The sequence below is a fragment of the Acyrthosiphon pisum genome, chromosome A1, assembly GCF_005508785.2.
Source record: "Acyrthosiphon pisum isolate AL4f chromosome A1, pea_aphid_22Mar2018_4r6ur, whole genome shotgun sequence".
NCBI lineage: Eukaryota > Metazoa > Arthropoda > Insecta > Hemiptera > Aphididae > Acyrthosiphon > Acyrthosiphon pisum.
Window position 1 is genome coordinate 64696106 of NC_042494.1, and position 20447 is coordinate 64716552.

The following is a 20447-nucleotide window of genomic DNA, read 5'->3' on the forward strand; positions in this document are numbered from 1 at the left end:
TAATATCGCGTATATAATATCGCGTCATTAGCCGCGACGTTGGCGTTGTCATTTTTATGATAAAAGTACGGAAAATATAATACTTCAGTCGTAATAAACCCATCGCCGACTATCCCATATCTTCCCTCACCACTTTTCGTACATACACACGTGTACGAACGTTGCACGTCGTCGTCACTCGTCACTGACAGCGCAGAGTAGCTGTGCTCGGCGTACAGTCGTAACCGGTGAAGACGTGAACCGAAGTTTCACTTATCTTTCACACGTCGTGCTCTGTACTGTTGTCTGTGGTCTACTCCAATATTATTCTAATCTGACATCGTAGTGCGTAGTATATTTCATGACAAAATAGATCTATTTTGTCATGGTATATTTAATACATCGTTAATAAACCATATCGATTGGTAATTGGTATATTGTACCAATATTATATATTATATATTTATATTTTGATTTGTACCACACAAAATAGGTATAATATAATCTCTATATTATTTAAACGCGTTGTCGGCGGACAGAGCCACGGTAGTGATTATTAAATGCTGTACGTCTGTTGTCTACTACTTTATCCTAATCTGACATCATATAATATTATATTTTACGCACTACGCACTACGCAGTATATTCAAAATTATAATATTATATATCATATACAATAGCTTTCATAGTGCATATATATAAGTCATAACTAACCAGGAAATAAGTATTTGGTATACATAATACCTATATTTAAAATAACTTGACTTAGATATTTTCCCAAATAATTTTAAATCTGCGACAACTTTTGTTCAATATTTGTTTTCGAGTCTCCGAGACATGACTAACATATACAGATATACTATAATCAACATTCAAGTGATTCATCATCAAGTTCTATTGACTAATTAGTGTTATCAGAAATTTTTGTTTTAATTCTATTATTTATGACATCATAAATCACGTTGACATTGTCAATATTATATAATAAATCATATTTATAATTAAGAGGACGTTATACCCGCATGTGTTGTCTCCGTCTTACACACGTACGTTATAGCAAATGTTCGTTCAGAAGATTCAATTGTGTGCTGTTAGTTTTTATATTAGAGTGACCTATTATCAAATTTAAAGGTAAGATTATTATCTAGGGCCCCACGTAGGCTTTTATTAATTTTATTATTTTTAAGTGAGTTATGATCATTTTAAAATGTACACTTTAAATTTGATAATAGGTCAATTCACTCTAATATAAAAACTAACAGCACACAATTGAATCTTCTGAACGAACATTTGCTATAACGTACGTGTGTAAGACGGAGACAACACATGCGGGTGCGACGTCCTCTTAAAATCCCAACTCTAAATCATATATAAACAATTAAACAAAGAATACATAATGTAGGTCCATGAATAATAATACTTATATTTATTGCTATACTTATTATTAAATTATTAGGGCTTAAGTATACAATATTATGACATGTCCATGGGTGATATTAGCTGGTAGTTTGCAAGGCTATATAAATACCTGCCTATACAAAATATCAATTATTGTTCTATGATTAATATACGTAAACATATCAAAGATGCGTGTGACATACAGACATATTATATATTTTGTTCTGTATTATCACCACGGTAGATATCATTTGGAATAATAATATAGATAATGGAGGGGGGGCGAGTAGGGCAAAGCACTTTAGTCGACATAATACTTGCACCCCCATAAATTTAACCCAAATTGCGCCTATGGATATGCCATATGCCTAATATTATATATTTATACCTACATAATATTATACATTTATACCTAAAATATTTAGTTATAACTAATACTTATAATATGGTTATAATACATATAGTATGATCTTTATAGGTATAGGTATGTAGGTATTATTATTAGGTACCTATGTATAAATTATAGCTGCTACAATTAAAAATATAGGTAACTATCAAAAATAAAAACGAATTTACTTAATTAATAGTTAAGCACTAATCAACAACACAATATATTTATATAATAATAATATAATAATATAAATATATTGTGTTGTTGATTAGTGCTTAACTTTTAATTAAGTAAATTCGTTTTGATTTTTTTTTATTGTGATTATTACAATATGTCTAGTAAAATATAAAATAACTTTGTTCGAATCACGGTTATCTGGATATAGATTGATAGATAACCGTTGGCTGTTGCATGTTTGAACTTTAACTAGGTATAATATTCACTAAGCCATTAAGCGGGCATTATAATTTATATAATTAATATAAAATTGGTAGGTATAGTCGTATATATGTACAATGTACCTATAGCCATCTAGATTATATAAAATATTATAATGATTAACTGCAGAAAAATATTTGATTTTTATTCCGTTATAATTTCCGTAAATTATCTTAGTACATAATATTCAAATATAAAAGGCTGTGATTTGTAAACGAGTAAATTAAAATATATAAAAAGTTACTGACATAGGTAATATTTATTTACGACCTCATTAAACATTAATAATTAATAATTATAATATCGATTGTCCTGAATTATTATTTAAAGTGGGATTTCATACTCCAGTTCATTTAACGAGATCTTAATTATTGTTTCTTGTAGGTACCCACCTAAATCTACTTCAGCAGCTGAAACTTTTTCCCTAGAGTATTAATTTCTTTAACAAATTGTGTGTACCTAGTGTATGAATACGTGCGTTGATTTTTTTTATATTTCTCTTAAATTCTCTAGATCGATTTAAGAATAGTAGGTATTTTGTAAATTGTACGTTCTTTTTATACTTCTTAGTTCATGTGTTATTTTTTTTGTTAACAACTATTTGTTATTCATAATATTTGATAATTATTAATTATTGATTATTTTTTATTTATATATGATTATTTATTTGCTAATAGTTTTTATGATTGTATTTTTTTTATCAAAATAGCATTATGCCCGTTCATGAAATATAAATTTATTTATTTATCCTTTGCAAAAAAAAAAAAATTCAGACTGAGGGTAGGTACCGCTAATGTTTCGGTACCCCTAGTAATAAATAATAAGGTCCTAACCAAGATACCTATATCTTAGTACTTACATGAGGTTTGCTCATGCAAAGTCTAAGATACCAGCTATATCATAAATTTAAAATTACCCTCCATCATTATAATTAATATAATTATTATATAACATAAAACATAACATTAAAATAATTTATAGCCACAGATATATATATTAAACCTATATTTACCTAAGTATCTGTCACCTGTGTTTATAATATACATTTAAATATATTCATCCGCCAGAATACTGTCATTTCTCTATTCTATTGCCACAATCCTAACCTATGAAACGATGGTCGGTGGATCCATGACAAAATAAACAATTTATATCATGTATATATCTATGGGTGGATCGTGGATCATGGATACATTTTAACCAACAGTGCGTACAATTCCATTCCGTTCAGACGCTATGGCGACACTGTAATTTACATCGAATTCGTGATCTTTCCAATACTACCAAATACTTGGTAATCGGTATAATACTTGGGCACGTCTTGGCCAATGGCTTTGGTAGTTTGGTACCACCTCTCCACTCCTCCATCCGAACACTTCTTCGTTGTCGTCGCGGATAACGCGTGTGCGCCGTATATTTTTTAATTTTTTGCTTTATTTGAAAACCGCCGTCCGCCAACACTAATCCTAACCAACGATGGGCGTCGACGTCACATTCCTGGCCGAAGGAGACGGTAAGTCAAATCAACTCATTCCTGTGACGGCGTCCGTTTCTCACGTATTTCAAATTTTGCGTCCACGGTGTCTAAGGCACAACGACGTCGTCACGGTTCACTCGTTTGAGTAAACTGTTATTGTACGAGGCGGACGAGTGGCGACTGCGTGTCGCCCATGTCTGACAATCGCACAGCTCTGTTACTGATCCGTTCGTTTTGTGTTTGTTTCACAGGTGCCACTTTCCCGAAACGAGGCCAGACCGTCACCGTGCACTATACAGGTAACGTGCCATCGTAATAGTGTAAATAACATATCCGGTGTCTGGCATTCAGTGCCGGATAAACCGCCGGTGCAAGCGGTGCATTGCACCAGGGCCCCAACTCTTTAAAAAATTGGGGGGCCCCGATATTATGAATATCAAACTATCAAAGTACCATAAAATAATATAGGTTCTTATGGTAACCATGTACCTATGCCAGTGGCATTGCCGCTCAAATTTTCCCTACAAAATGTGTACAACTGCCCCTGTTTTCGCTGTAGTTCTGCTTAAGAGTACGTAACACAAGTATTTCTTGTCTCTATCTTACAAATGCGTAACATTACGCAAATGTATGCTCAGCAGATCACGTATAGCTTCGTTAGCTTAAAAATTAGAGTGAACCTATTCTGAAACTTGATGGCCAGAATATTATATGCATTTGTATGTGAGTTTTTTATTATAGTTTGATTTATTAGCAAGTTTTGTGTATATAATATAAATAATGTTCTTACCATAAAGTTTTATAATAGGTCGATTCACTATAATTTTTAAACTATTGCCATTTGCCGAGTGTAAATTTGATATGTTAATGTTAGACAGTCTTACACTTGTAAGACAGGGACAACAAATGCCAGTGTTACATCCTCTTAAACATTAGCTGTTAATCTGTGGTAATTATAGTTAAGTGCCACAAGTTTCCTTTGTTGTTTTTATCCCTGGAAGTTGATAAAAAAATGTTTTACATACCGCTCTATAAAATGTTGCACTGTGTTATGAAAAACTAACAAACTAAGCACTTCTCTGTTATTGTTCTCCAAATGACTAGTGGGTCCACCACACTAGAACAGTAGTTGTTAACTCTTCAAACCATCATAGATTCAAAAATATTTACATAATTAGGTACCTTTTAGTTGCATCTTAATCTGTAACCAAAATTATCTATATTAGGTACATTGACTGATGGCAAGAAATTTGACTCGTCACGCGACCGTAATAAGCCTTTCAAGTTCAAGATTGGAAAGGGAGAAGTTATCAAAGGTTGGGATGAAGGAGTTGCCCAGGTGAGAAAACATTAAATTAATAATTTCATATTAAAATAAATGTTCATGTAGAAAAAATTTCAAACATTTAAAAACTAAAAATAACTAACCTCTTATTACCGTACTATTAATTATTCTAATTAATAAGTAATTTCTCTTCTTTAATTATTTTATTTTTCTAGATGAGTATTGGTTCTCGTGCCAAGCTGACATGTACTCCAGATTATGCCTATGGAGCTCTGGGACATCCTGGTGTCATTCCGCCAAATGCTACTTTGATTTTTGATGTTGAACTCATCAAATGCGAATAAAAATGTACACAACTCATGCTATTATTATTTCTTATAATATACTTAAATAAAAAAATGCACCTTCAAGACTGACCAATATGTTTTTCCCATCAAACAACTTCATTGCTAAAGACTATCGTGTATTAGTGTTTAGAAAATATTAACTTATATTATAATATTATAATATTATAATATTATCTTAACAGATTTACTACAGTTACTTAATTGCCAAAATGATCTGTAAGTGGTTTCTAATTATCAATATGAATAATTTATCTATTAGAATATTATTACAATCCGATGAATATGTATCTTTTTTTTCTTTTTAATCAAACAGAATTATAATAGGAAACAACGATCAATAAACAAAATGTCTATATGTCATATTATATATATTTTTTAAATATTCTTTGTCAGTGATTGTCAAAAACTTGGACGTCAAGTACTCAAGTATTATAATATTATAGATTGTTACACGACTAAATACGACTTGGAAGGAACACTAATATCATAGAAAAAATATTCTTCACATTACAATTATATAGGAATTATACTGTTTTTGCCATGTCTGGGGAAAATGCGCAGTGATAGGGAAAACTGGTTTTTTAGTGATCATGCCTGTTTATTTAATCATGGGTTGTTACTTGTTGCACAGAACCATTAAAACGTACATAATTTAGATTATGATTTTTTCCAAAAAAAAATTTTTAGATGAAATATTATATCTTAAGTTGTTTTTATGAAAAAATTATTAATTGTTTTAACATTAGTCAACCAATCAAAGTTGGTTGTAAACGTTTTTCGGTATAATCACGTATAATTCAACATAAATTCCAGAGACTATTAAAGTGTGAAGGCCTTTTATTATGTATATATCATATTTTATAACACTCAATGCAATGACTAGTTTTCAATTTGTTGGAGTGGCTAAAAAAAAATATAGCAAAGTAGTGTTTTCATATTATTATGTCCTGACTTCTGAGATCAACCTTCAATAATTTATATCTACATTTTGTTTTTTACTTAACATATATAGAAGAAAAACTATTGTTTTAACAAATGATAGAATAGGTAATCAAGTAGGTTACAATATGATTGAATTACTAACTAAATATTGAAACCTTTCCCGGTTTGGTGAATAGTAAAAGAGTATCATTTTCCAGCTGCCACACGAAATATTTCTTATCACTTATCACTAATTTGATTATTTGGTCGGTTACCTATTCTGATTGGTAACATTGAGTAACACATTTATACCCTTTAACTTTAAGTAATTTCAAGCTAAATATACAAGTATATAATTTATGTTGACAGTATACCAGTGTTTATTATCATGTTCTCTCCGTCTAGGGTCACCGGAGCAAGGTGGCAGAATGCATTTAAAAAAATAAAATACATTGACTTGACACATAGTAGAAGCTGGAAAGTGGAAACTGGTCGTCGCCGGGCAACACATTTTGTTTGTGCGAACCTTTTAAAACAGTTAATAATATTATATTATTATCCAATAGGCACTAACTGTATTACCTGACGTTTCTCGGCGGATAATTCAGTGTATGTAGGTATCTGCCTACGATTTTGCGGATTTAAATGGATCGAAGAAGTGTGTATTTGGGAAATTATAGCGGGGTATAACCCGTTTTGGATTGTGTGTAACCACTTTCTATCGCAAACTGAGTATACTTGCAATGATCTAAAATGTATTATAGCTATAACTAGTTATGAGCAATGTTGAACACTTCAGTAATGTACCTATTTTGCCTATACATTTCGCCGAACAACACATTTGGTTGTGCGAACAATTTAAAACAATTAATATTATCTAGTATCTGTGTTACCCGGCGTTTCTAGGTGGATAATAAAATAATAATCTCGACTATTTTTTTAATTTCAGTTTTAATTTCATTATTTAAATATTTGTTTTTTAGTATTAATTACTATCTAACCAATAATAAGGTATAATGATACATAATAAACAAAATATGAGGAATTTAGAAATCATTTCAATATCAGGGTTATTTGCGTAACAGTGGTGTAATTTGTTCATGGTTTAAGGGGAGGGGGAGATCGTACATTTATATAAATTATAATATTACTTTCAATGTTTTTATTAAAATTATGTTCATAATATAATATGACAATTATAATATCAATACTAAATGTAATAGGTACGCGGACAAAATAACAAGCTATACCTACGTACATTTTTTGTTTTTCGCGCGCACCAGCTAGGACATGGGTACCTACTACTAGGGTCCTTGATCGTAATTTGTAAATTCATAACACACTAATGCCCTGTATCAATTAACTCGTGATGTATATAAAACTACCCATTATATGACTATATTATACTATAAATAATATAATATATAGACATAGGTATGGTAATATACTAATGTCTATAGAAAATAATCACAAACCAATAATTATACATTTCCTGTACCTATATTCTTGGACATTTCTATGAATTATGATACCTATCTAATATTTCATAAAGCAACAAAATTATAAATAAATGGTTAGTATACAATAAAATATTTAACTTGATTTTAATAAATCTGTAAACAAATTTTCTTGAAGTTAACATATTAAACACCTATGTTAAAAATGTAAATAATTAAGTTAAAAAAATGAACGTAGCACTCGTGTGTGCCCCTGCCAATGTTTTTTTTCATATTATATTAAACTCTATATAATTTTTTTTTTATATACATTTTGTAGACATTTATCAGCCATCTAAGGGTGTTCTCTGAATAATCAATATTCATTAATTAACTTAATAAGATTCTAGTAGTATTTGTGTGGCAGCTAGCAACTTAAATCTTGGTAGGGAGTTAAACAGGGGTATTATAATGGACCTTATTGAATTTTGACCCATTTGGACATTCTTGCACACGCTTAGTCTATAGCCCAAGTACAGTAAGTCAATAACTCAACATTCAGCAGTTCAGACAATTAGGCAGTAATTTCGACTAATTAGATAAAATTAATTTTTAATTTTAACAAGCTATCTTAATACGTTTTTAATGAAATAAGTGATGTTTAGGTACTTATCTTTATTTTGCTTATGAGAAACTTGTGGAATAAAGACACAAGTGAATTATTGAATTTTATTTTTAATCATAATAAATATACAGTATAAAGAAAAAACATTGTACGACGCATAACACATTAAGCACAATATGTAACAAGTATTACACTGTATAAATGTATTAATAACATTGATAATTTAATAAATTTGTAAAATACAAAAATAAATTCGCTATAACATTCAGTTATGCAGTTTACTCAATAATAAAAACTAAATGCTTGAATAATAATCAGTCATTTTCTAAAAGTAATACTTATTAATATTAATATTATTATTATTATTATTATTGGCAAAGAATGTGAAGACGGTTAAATTATAGGTTTTGGCAATAAAGTAATTGAACATTAATTTAATAAAAATGATATTATTATGTCGGCCCTAAAGCGACTCATAAATACGCATGTATTTATTTAAATGCGTTCGACTCTAATTTAGTGACGTTTAAGGTAATTTTTTCGTGGATGAATTTCACATGCTGACGGTCCGACTAGATGTTTATACCAATCTTGGTGATCACTTCCTATTTCCTCCAAACACAACGGACAAATGTTGTTGACAGTATTTCTTTCTAAAATGATATATTCAATATTCATTAGTTTATATTATATTGCGTAGGTAACACATGATATTATAAGGTTCAACGTACATGCAAAATTTGTTATGCATAAGCGCATAACTAAATTAGTTTAGATACCTAGTAGTAATACGAGGTGTGACAATTAAATAATTAGAATTTGTTTCTAGCTCCTCAAGTTTTAAGCCTGATATCATGAAAATTATATTATTGTAAAGTTTATTAGCTCGGACACTAGCCTACCAAGTTTGATAGTGATCGGTGTTAATGTTAAATGTTGTGCTGTGCGAATTTTGAAAGTTGGTGGTGTATAGTGGCGTGATGTCGGGAAGTGTGTGACGTGAAAAACGAGCAACGAGTCGTCATTAGTTTTCTTGTGAAAATGTGAAATCCGTCAAAAACTGTTAGTAATCTTGCGAAAATTGAAACACGTGTTTGGTAATGACTGTTCGATACCAACACCATTGGCACAAATACGTGGGGGCTTAGGGGGACTTAGTCCCCCCACATGTCTGCTAAGTCCCCCCAGTTCAAAAGTCAGTAATTAGTACTGAGCATACCTATATATTTTTTAGAAAATATTATAGGAGGGGCTTTAGTCCCCCAAAATAATTTGTCTATTTGCGCCTATGACCAACACGCAGTCCTGTAAAGAATACTTTCAAAAAGTACTTGAGTAAATACTCACACATTTTTTTTTAAATATTTAAGATACTACTCAAATACTTTAATTGTATAGTATTTCAAATACTACTCAAATACTTTTTCAAAGTATTTGGAATACTTTTCAAATACTTTTGGTTTTTAAAGTGGGTTTCTAATTATCGTAATATAAATTATAAACACATAGGTAGTAGGTTATCTAATAGTTATCTAATAGTTTAAAGGGAATATTGTTATTCAATAACTATTCTTAGAAATCTGGTTTTCACAAACCTTCGGGCTTCGGCTAACACAGAAATACAGAATATTAAATAAAACTATTATTCTATAATTGACAATTGTAGTTGATAATAATATTTTTCCAACCAATTATTTCGAATAAAAATAAAATGTTCAAAATAAAAAACCAAACTATTCAATATTAAAAAGTATTTAATACAAAAAAAAGTATTTAAAATACTTCATGCTGAAAGTATTAAAAAAGTTATTCAATACTTAAAAAAGTATTTGAATACTTTTACTCAAATACTTTTACTTAAATACTTTACAGGACTGCCAAATGCCAACACGTATGTACGCACTTCGATGGACGGCGCGTTTTGCGGCAGAGAGATAATCAGTGCAAGATGACGCTAGGTTAGTTGCTTCTGAAATTGTGCTCACAAGGCAAAAGGTTGAGCATTTTAATGTGTTGGTGCATTCAGATCGATGTCTCACAATCCGAATGTGGTCAACTGATGTTTTACAATGTGATTATGTACACGAGAGGTGAAAATCACTAGGTATGTACATTGTACTGAATGGTAAACTATGTATAATTGGCAACTCACGTGGTGAGGAGACTGCTTTGTAATATTGTATTCAATAAAGTTATTTATATATTATAAAAAAGACATTAAGAAAACCAACTTATTTAAATATACATTAGAATAGTCAATAGGAGTATAGGACACTCTAATAGGGTAGGTACTCTTATGCGTTATACTGACTTGTACATGTAGGTCCTGAAATGTGGTGCTCTAGAAATTCAATCTCGATCACCTCTAAACACTTATCGCATACTGTATACTTGTCTTTGAAATCGCATTCTTCTAAAAAAAGACAAATATCAGGACATTAAGTTTAGTTGTCTAATAAATAAATGCTTTGTTAGAAAAATTAGAAGTTAGTAATAATTAGTAATAGTAATAGGTAGGTACTCATTAAGTGATGTCGAAGTGCCATGATTTCAATAACTTCGGAACAGTGTTCGCAGCGCATCAACAACGGACAATATTTCCAATAATGTATATTCAATTCTTCTTCGGAGAATATGGATTCATCTTTGCAAAATGTACAACGGCTGTAACAAAGATAAAAATATATAATATTATATTATATTATATTATATTTGTTATAATATTATACTTGACTACAGACTAGGCAACTGTATAGTAGGTATTCACATTGGCGCAACTAGAGGGGGCTTAGCCCTCCCCCCCACTAAGATTAAGCCCCCCACAAATATCCCTTATTGATTTAGATATAAGTCCCCTATGGATTATTTTAAATAAATAATTGTATTAGCCCCTCAGAATTTTAACCCTAGTTGCGCTTATGGGTATTCATTAAATATATTAGGTATATATTAAAATAATATTATACATTGTCCGAAAAAATATTATAAGAACAGCGTCTCACAAACATGCATAGAAGTCACCAATTCACATCAATGTGAAGTAGTAGGTAGCCGTATGGCGTATATTTCTTTTACCTGTATAGGTAATATTACGTAGTGACAAGTACCCCACAATGGTGCCAATAAGGGACACAAACTTTTTTTTTATTTTTTTATCAGAATACTAATATAATTATTTCTAAGTCCAGCGCTACAGCTTCATAGGCTATTACAAGTAAATAAGTAAAATATGTTCAAACAGGAACAGAAAAGAAAATATTTTGACCATCATAATATATTATTATCGTCAATCGATACATTATTATAATTTTGAGATATCTACCTTATATACTATGTATATAATTGTCGTAAATATTATATTTTTATATTCTTTTAGATTATTGCATAAATAATGTAATACTTACTTTAATTTCAACGCATTGGTATTGTTTTGTCCATTTTCGTAAACATCAGCCACGCTAGCTGATGTGCTGGAACTTAATTTACTCTGGACTATAGTATTATGAGTACTTTCGTTATTGTGATAAGACGACGTATTCTCACTAGTCGACCGTACCAGTTTACATTGTATTTGACCGACTGTGTCTATTTCACCTAGTCTCTAAAAAAACGTATAAGTATGTTATAATTTATAGATACGAATTTAATTGTAGTGTTTTTATTATTCTGTTTTGTTATATATTTATTAATTATTTCCTTTTTTACGGAAAAACCCTTTTTAGGACAGTAGGTTGTAGGTATCTACAACAACTAACACAACTTCGACAGGATACAAATTGTATTATTCGTACTTTGTAGGTACTTGAGAATTGTATGAGTAGTATTGTTCACACAGAGCCTCCTCAGTCCTATACTGCCGATTAATCAGAAGAAGAAAAAGGTACTTGAGAAATGGTGAGCGGTCCAAAGGTGGGACCAATTTTTTTTTACTTTTATGATTTTTGATCAAACCGTCAACTGTTCATATTTTTCAAACGTAAATATGGGATAATAACGGTAGTGATTGAATTGTTTTTCATTCATTTTTCAATACATCGTTATGACGTTATGTTATTGAAATATTTGAAATATATAACTACCTAGTACCTACTTTAACTGTTTGTCATATCTCAGAAATTGTACCTATACATATTTGATATTTGGTACTTACTTCTTGGTCGATGCGTTCAAACTCTTGCATTAGCTGCCTGTACATGATGTTCCGCCTGGTGATCTCGTCGTCAGGTGGCAGTTGTTTTCGCACGAACCTAGGGTTAACTTTGTAAACGTGTACTAAAATCCGTTCGGCAGCTTTGCGTACGGCTTCAGTTGGATGATGAATAGCCGACATACCAAATTCGCATAAAATACGACAGGTCATCCCGCTAAAAAAATGTATGAATACAAATTAGCGAGATGAATAGTACAATATTAAAAATTAACCATATCATAAGCTTGTCGCAAACCTATTTTTGTCGGATGACACGCCTTGGCTGACGATCAGTTGTTCGACCATTTCTAAGCGGCTGAGTATCAGTCGGGGATGTATGTTGCCAGTAAGTAAACGCGTCAAATGAGTCGGTATGATATTTAATTTTCTAAAATAATTACATAAAGGATAAATATATGTATATAATGCAAGTGTTATAGTAATTAATAGGTATATAAATCTAGTGGGCATCAATAACTCAAATACCTTTTTATATGACGGCCTAAGGGCCTGTTTTACAATCATAGTTTAAACCTCAGTTAAGCCTAACCCACTGATTTTACCAGCCGAATTCGGTGGTTTAACTTTAGTTCAACGATTGTAATACGGGCACTAAGTGCCTTACCAATAGATAAGTTGTAACCTATACAATAATACATCAATATCATCTCACCTTATGTCGGGCACTTCAGCTACACTCAATATGGTGTGCGTCGCTATGGTGTTAATACGCGGCGTCGTGTCTCCTGCTTTTGCCAACAATTCAGGAAGTAGTGTTTCTAGACTTCGCGAAGCTTCACCCGTTGAAACTCTACATATAAGTAGATACATACCGTATTTATAAAATAAACAATTTTACGATTTACAATAAATTATAATATATTAGGTATCGTTATAATATGTAAGGCGCAGAACGTTGTTACGATATTATGCTTAGGTATACCTATAAATATATTAAATAGAGACGATTCAGCCGTGGTACATGATAATGAAAACTTACCTCCCGGGGATGAATTCTGAAAACAGGAACCTTATGATTTCCGCGGACAGATTGTAAACGGCAAACACTTTGTCCCTGAGCGTCCGATGCAACAGCTGGACAGCCGCACGGGTCATCTTGTTCGGCGAGTGTCGAACGTCTACTCCGTCGAACATAAAACTCTTCATCGAAGTTTCCATCAGTTTCAACCCTTCAAATTTGTCCGAATATTGTTTCGAAAAAAAATGTTTCACCTGAAATCGTCAAATTGATCTTACATTAGTACATTACGCACATACGCATTAGGTCAAAACATCAGATAATATCTTATACTAAATAATAGTTATAAACATTTTACATAATATTGTATAGTATAATATTATAATTATTATTCGTACCATCGGAAGTCCAAACACGGCGATCGGAATCGAAGCCTGTTTTTTATCTCTGTCGCTTAATTTTGACGTTCCAACACCGCTTGTCGATGTCGACGTCGAAGAGTCAAGATTATTTTGCGTTTGACAACTGGAAAATAAAAATCGCGTACATATATGAACAATTAACTAATCTTGTAAATTAAACGTGTGGTTATACATGTAATTCGTGTATACACATAAAACACGTACAATCTTTGGGCTGGGATAGCTTGTTCGTCATACGCATCGTAGCTGCTCTTGCTAGATTTTGGACGGATTGGTTTAGGTCTTTTTAACGATATTGCTTTCGTGACAATGGTATGCTGTAGCTTTGGTGATCTAAAAAAAAGTAAAACCATCAACTTTTGTACGAGTTATTTTTTTTCCACTGTATATTTATTGAGTTCACTGTTTCTCGCACCTTTCCCTAGAATTATTTTCAGGATAGTGAAGTGGGGATACTGGACTATGGTAAATGTCTGGTTCATCAGCCACTTCGGTTTCGATTTTTTCAGGTACCTGGATTTCTTGTTGACAGGGCTTGACTGAAACTTGTTTTGGTAAATCAATCGGAGACACTGAAGCCACGTATTTAATTGCATCGTCAACGGATCCTGGAGTCTTGTCGACGAGATCTTCGGGTTCCTCGTCATTCATTTCTAAAGGCTATTAAAAACGCAGATTTCAAGGCTGTGTTATATCATTTTTTATTCAAAATATAATAATTTCAGTTTGCTCTTATAATTCAACAATAATTGAATTTAATAGGGTAGGTAAGTAAATAATATTATGTATTATACTGTACCTACATGCGTTAGCCACCGTATTATTTGGCTACTACAACATGAGAAAAAAGGTAAAATATTGCACCGGCCGACGTTTGACATTTCATTGTTTCAATTGAAAGTATAGGTATACCTATATCGATTAGTATATAATGATATAGGTATATTATACTATATACCTATACTATATATAGTATTGTATTATTAAGAATCATATAATAATAATATAATATACGTTTATGTTTGATTAATGATTTTCTAATCTATTAATATTGATTATAATTTATAAATAAGGTTTTTATTCCTATAGTGTTATACGATATTATATGTTAAATTAATATATTTTAATAGGGTAGTATAGTCATTTTATTTTAGTCGGTTAGTATATATTATGTGAGTGTAATTTCATATTAGTGGCAATAATTGTATAGCACCCTACTCGACTCACCCCATTTTTTTCCAAAAGGTCATCTACCCGATTTTCAATCATCACCTGTGCACGATACTCTTCCATTTGTGTTTTTTTCTTTTTTGCTTTACCGTAGTCTTCATTTTGTATGGCCTGGGTTTTTGACAGTTCTAATTTTCCTAGCTTTTCTCCAGCAGATCTTAACTCCGTCATCGCTCCTTTTAATTTTCTCGCATACTCAAATCGTTCATCTGTGCAAAAGGCCAGGTTTTAATTATTTTAATACATAACATACGTTTTAAAAATAAAATTTACCTCGAACTGCTATAATTTTTCTGTTTTCTAGCAATCGAATGATTTGTGCAATGTGTTTGTCCACGTACATCTCGAAAGCCAAGTCATCACATATTGAACTGTGATGGGTGATACTTCCTTGATCTGTATGTTGTTTTTCACCAGTCACTTGTATACCTATCAAGCTCACCTACATTAAAAAAAATATATGTATAATATAATATATTTAAAATTAAATATTAGTACAAAAGACAAACTTGATTAAAACGATTTAAGGAATTTTTATGGTTTTCGTACAAAACCAACTTGACATAACTAGTCGCACTAGCCAACGGTAGTGTAATAGTTTTAAGTTCTCTGCTCTTCACTGAACCGCCATCATTATCATTAAGTGTAATGTAACCTAAGTATTCGTAATTTTGAGTTGATAAGTTATCTGTTTCCACGTATTCTTCTGGTCCGATCCATATTTCAATTTTATTGGCTTTAAACAATACGAATAATAAATAATTTATATATATATATTATATACATAACATGCCTGTATAAAATATTAGTATATAGATAGTATATATCTAAATCTTACTTATAACATTTCAATAATTGTTTGAATAAATCATTAGTAAATATTAAATATTAAATTCAATCTCGGTGTTGAGCTGTTAATGCCATATTTTCAAAACGGTTTGGTTTATTTGTGATTATTACCTTATTAATATAAAATTAATTACATATTCATTTTATACTTACGAATTAAATACTGATGTGAAAGTATCTGGATTTGCTGGATCACGGTGGTTTCGTAAAGTTTAAGTATTAATTGCTGTGGATATTCGCAATTTTTGGAAGACCTCCACCCCTTAACGGTCGGACCATGGTTGTTGAGTTCAGAGCTTTGGTAAATTACATCTTCACCTAATTGTACATTTTAAATATTAATAACTATTATAAATGACTAAAGGAGTCTGGTAGCCGCTATTAGACATTCGTTTAGTATTGAATATTTTCTCTTTAGTTATTATACATATATCATTGTAAATTGTATTAAATTATATAGATGCCACCTATCAATTAATAGTATATTTCAACCTTAAACTACCTACTTATTTGAATAAGGTACCTATATCGTAATCGTATAGATAATAGGCACACCATTCAATGTAATATTGTAATGCACCTACATAACATAATATTTAATAGTGGACAGATATAGATAATATGTTTTAATACGTTAAACATTTAATGTCATTGTTGATTCGTGTAAACTTAATGCCTAAGTACATTTAAACGCAGTTATTATAGTTTCTGATAAGAGCGTTTCTCCGACGATATTAATTTGTTCATAAAATAAAATAATTATTGTCTATTGTTATATCTTGTGTAGATCCATACTAATTACAAAATTGGAAATATTATATACTATATTATTGTATTAAAATATAACTAGAACTTATACTAGGTATAGTGTTTTTCCATAGCAGTATAGCAATACTCAGTGCTAGAAATGGAGGGGGATACGGAGGGATGGCATCCTTCTACTTTTTTGTTAAATGAAGAATGAAAGAATGTTAAGATGATATCAGGAAATCTGAATTGTAAAGCATCCCTCCACTCATCTTGAGTCATTTCGACCACTGACAATACTATTGGTTAATGTTAATCTAAACTACATACATACATTATACATTAACAATAGTAGGTACCTAAGACCTAAGTCTAAGTGTATGTAAGCCACGTTCCTAAGTTGTAATAGTAACACTAACACAGCATTAGAACATTACACTTTTAAATTCGTCAACATAATATAGGTATTTTATAATCATCGATTACCGTGTCAAAATGCAAAAGTAGATTAATAACTTCTATAATATTAGTTAGGCAACATAACTTACTTGTCTTGTAAACAACAACAAATTCCACTTTTCCGGCTGCCATTGTTTACGTCGGATTGAACGTGGTTAAACTGAAAAATATGGTTCACCGTTAAAAAGCATAAAGATAAAATAATCCAAATTTCCTTTAACTTAATATTAAATTTACTTGATTTATAATGTTACTTAAAATAATTGGTTGCAATGTTGTACAAGTATTTAACAAGTACTCAACAGTCAACAAATATTTAATTAATCTTATATATTTATTAGAAGAGAAAACTCTTTACAAGATAATTTTGTTACCTAGGTAGGTACTTTTAATCTCAACAGTTTTTTTTCATAAAATTGTTTTAATAAATTGTATTTAATTTACCCTACTGCGGTAGACTAGTAGGAACTTATTAATAGCTGTATACCCACAAATCAAAATATTCGTAAGTAAATCGTCTAAGGGTTGTAGTCGTGTAGGATAATTAAATAAAATCATTTTGTAATGAATACTTTTTAAAATTGACTGTTGGTATACTTTGAAAAAATATTAAATCCAATATTCTAGTTTGAAAATTTAGTTTAGCTACTATTATCAATATACATTTTTTACTTTATAGTGAATATATTTTCTGAGTCAATGTTTTTTTTTTTTTATTATTATGTTATTGATGATTATATGTAGTGGTTGGTTATTTATTATATTTATTCAATTAAATACAAGAAAATAAATACTTCTCTTAAGATTACAAAATTATAAAATAATACGTTATGTGTTTAAAAAATAGTAAAACTCACAGTGATAAATGTACTGTGTAACTAGTACAAGACGTGTACAGGTATCCGATAGTAATTCATTACTAATAGACGTTTCGTTTTACCTGAACGAATGAGCGATATTCGCTGTCGTTGTCAGTGCCGAATTTTCTTCTAACGTATTTGAACCGTTCCGACCGTTCGGAACTATTAAACATTACGTCGACGGAGTTTTTTTTTTATTTCGTTTCCTTTTAATTTATCGTTTTTTTTCTTCTCTCTTTCTCACCCACTATACCGCATACGACGCATACACACACACATATTATTACTATGCCGATTGCTGACGATTAGGGATAAAAAAATCAATCGATCGACATCCGCTGCAGCCGTGGTGGTCGTCGCCGTCGTCGGCGGACGTCTGCACGCGACCTTATAACAATATAAAGTTTTCGAACTTTAACGGTGGGCGGGGATCGGACGCCGCCGTATCGTGATATTTTGTGTGGCGCGCGTCTCCGTCACCTCATAGAGTAATATAACAATATCGTATACGATACGTAAACGCGACTTTTGTCTTTCCGCGTTTCGATCGCGCGCGCTCCGGACGGAACGCTCGTGCGCAAGCGCACACCGCACCGACCGACCGCGCGTATACACCTATAGACGATTCGAAAGCCGCGCACAATCAATATAATAACCGCGCCGACCAGCACGCGCGCGCCGCTTTCCAGAGATCTGCGGCCGGGTACCGCCAAACGCGACGTATACAGAGTGTATCGAAAGTCACCATATCACCCTGACTCCTGAGCAACGAGCGTGTCCAGTCTGTGAGACCGCGACGCGCATCGATACATTCAAATGTGGTTTTCAACAGCAAATTTCAATATCTATATTCAGAAAATTCTGATTTAACGGCATGTCACACCTAGATTGAGTCACACCGGGGTCGGCAACATTTTGAGACGGAACTGCCAAAATTTCTCAGTTTTTAAAGAGCCACTAAAAATTTTCGTTTCAATATGTTATATAGTATTTGCTTATATATATATTTGATTTTTGACTTAGAATAATTATTTTAAACACAAAATAATATTTATTCATATAAAAATATACAATTATTTTTAGCACAAAACATATTCAACATTTTTTTATATAGGCACGTAATAAAATAATACATTTTTGGAACTGTAGAGTCGCAGGTTCCGGACCCTTGGATTAGGATGAGTTAGTGTGGTACTGCAGTTGCAAAAACCACATTTAGATTTTGCATTGATTGGTTTGTCACGGAGATAATTGTGGTGATGCGGCCTTGCGGGACTTGCGATACATTTGGGACAAGCTGTACATCATATATAATAATAATAATATTATTCGTGCACCAGTGTGCCCATGTGCGTGGGCCGGGCTGTCAGAGATTGACAGTCGCAGCTGCGATCTTTCTGAAAATCTGAATACCATATTATTATTATTATTATTATTATTATTATGTATATTATATATTATATATTATATTGATTTATACTTATAATAGGTACAATATATATATTACAATACAATATAATACTATAATATTATATATTGTAGTATTATACTTATTACACAGTTAATTTGATTTCATCTAAATAATATTATATTATAATACATTATTATGTGGTCAGAATCTAAATGTAGACCACGAATTATCAGGAAATCTAGACATATGACTAAAAAAACAGAAAGATCTGTATAATGCAGGACGTCTGAGCCTTATAGGCTATACTGCTATAGTACGTTAAACGTCCCTGCTCTGTGCCCCTGTACAATATTAAATTTTTGATGGTCCGAGAAGTACTTTTTGTTATTAAAAATCGAAGACAGAATATTATACTTAATATAAAGGTGTTTAATACTGTACATAATTACTAGTTAGTGGTATTATGGAGCGACAATTAGTGAAATAGGTATATAAAAATCACAACAATATAACAGCTTAAGTAAATAAAAGTGGGGTTTTTGTGGGAATAATGATATAATGAATTTTATAGATGATATTATATTATATTATATTATATGTATACCTACCTATCAGAAAGTTTATTTATAGGAAGGTAATTTCAACTAAGTCATAGACCTACTCATAAATCAAAATATACAGATACGTTTTATCTTTCAACAACGATAATAATATATGTATTTTAGTTTTGCATTGAAAAATTTCCAATGTACATACAATAATATAAATATTATTAAATAGTACACACATTTTAAATGGACCAAACACCAACGGAATGCACCGCATGCGGAACGACATTCATAGTGAAACACCTGCTTACCAAGTGCAGATCCAACGAGGAAGAAAGAAAAAAGCATAACATACCATAAAACTTGTACGAGTTTATCGGTCCTGACTGCATACCAGAAAACATCACATCATTCCTCAAGGCATCAAAATTAGAAAAAAACATATAATAATCAAAT

At 31.2% G+C, this 20447-nt stretch overlaps 3 protein-coding genes across 5 annotated transcripts in view; 1 reads left to right on the plus strand and 2 right to left on the minus strand.

Annotated features, from left to right (window-relative positions):
• The window catches only part of LOC100159619 (phosphatidylethanolamine-binding protein-like), a 10308-nt gene extending 6958 nt beyond the window's left edge, over positions 1–3350 (minus strand). The window contains 1 exon segment of the mRNA NM_001167950.2: positions 3219–3350. The gene's annotated coding sequence lies outside the window, so the exon portion shown is untranslated.
• A 154-nt stretch (positions 3351–3504) lies between these two features.
• Positions 3505–5675, plus strand: LOC100168864 (peptidyl-prolyl cis-trans isomerase FKBP1A-like). 2 transcript variants are annotated; one of them, XM_008188726.1, is made up of 4 exons: positions 3505–3719; positions 3935–3982; positions 4910–5022; positions 5184–5675. In XM_008188726.1, the coding sequence occupies exons 1-4, from the start codon at positions 3683–3685 to the stop codon at positions 5310–5312; spliced, it is 327 nt and encodes a 108-aa protein (XP_008186948.1). In that variant the 5' UTR covers positions 3505–3682; the 3' UTR covers positions 5313–5675.
• Positions 5676–8437: 2762 nt separating this feature from the next.
• Positions 8438–18597, minus strand: LOC100164778 (centrosomal protein of 104 kDa). Of its 2 annotated transcripts, none has more exons than XM_001942776.5 (17): positions 18113–18597; positions 17262–17332; positions 16120–16284; positions 15627–15853; positions 15391–15559; positions 15115–15326; positions 14303–14547; positions 14092–14220; positions 13864–13990; positions 13487–13719; positions 13160–13297; positions 12743–12874; positions 12448–12661; positions 11702–11898; positions 10819–10961; positions 10609–10710; positions 8438–8950 (listed from the first exon to the last, which is right to left on the minus strand). In XM_001942776.5, the coding sequence occupies exons 2-17, from the start codon at positions 17302–17304 to the stop codon at positions 8814–8816; spliced, it is 2613 nt and encodes an 870-aa protein (XP_001942811.1). In that variant the 5' UTR covers positions 17305–17332; positions 18113–18597; the 3' UTR covers positions 8438–8813. The 2 variants fall into 2 exon arrangements, with proteins under 2 accessions (XP_001942811.1, XP_003247172.1); XM_003247124.4 differs by having other exon boundaries at positions 18030–18597.
• Between the last annotated feature and the right edge of the window lie 1850 nt (positions 18598–20447).

What these genes read in the sequence shown, in the direction of transcription:
- LOC100168864 (XM_008188726.1), top strand. Translation starts at nt 3,683, where the DNA reads ATGGGCGTCGACGTCACATTCCTGGCCGAAGGAGACG. An exon ending in ATTCCTGGCCGAAGGAGACG is followed by an intron (nt 3,720 to 3,934) that starts GTAAGTCAAATC and finishes TTTGTTTCACAG; the next exon opens with GTGCCACTTTCCCGAAACGA. An exon ending in CGTCACCGTGCACTATACAG is followed by an intron (nt 3,983 to 4,909) that starts GTAACGTGCCAT and finishes TATCTATATTAG; the next exon opens with GTACATTGACTGATGGCAAG.
- LOC100164778 (XM_001942776.5), bottom strand. Translation starts at nt 17,304, where the DNA reads ATGGCAGCCGGAAAAGTGGAATTTGTTGTTGTTTACAAGACAA. An exon ending in TTCACATCAGTATTTAATTC is followed by an intron (nt 15,854 to 16,119) that starts GTAAGTATAAAA and finishes TATTGTTTAAAG; the next exon opens with CCAATAAAATTGAAATATGG. An exon ending in GCTGAAGTGCCCGACATAAG is followed by an intron (nt 12,875 to 13,159) that starts GTGAGATGATAT and finishes TAATTATTTTAG; the next exon opens with AAAATTAAATATCATACCGA.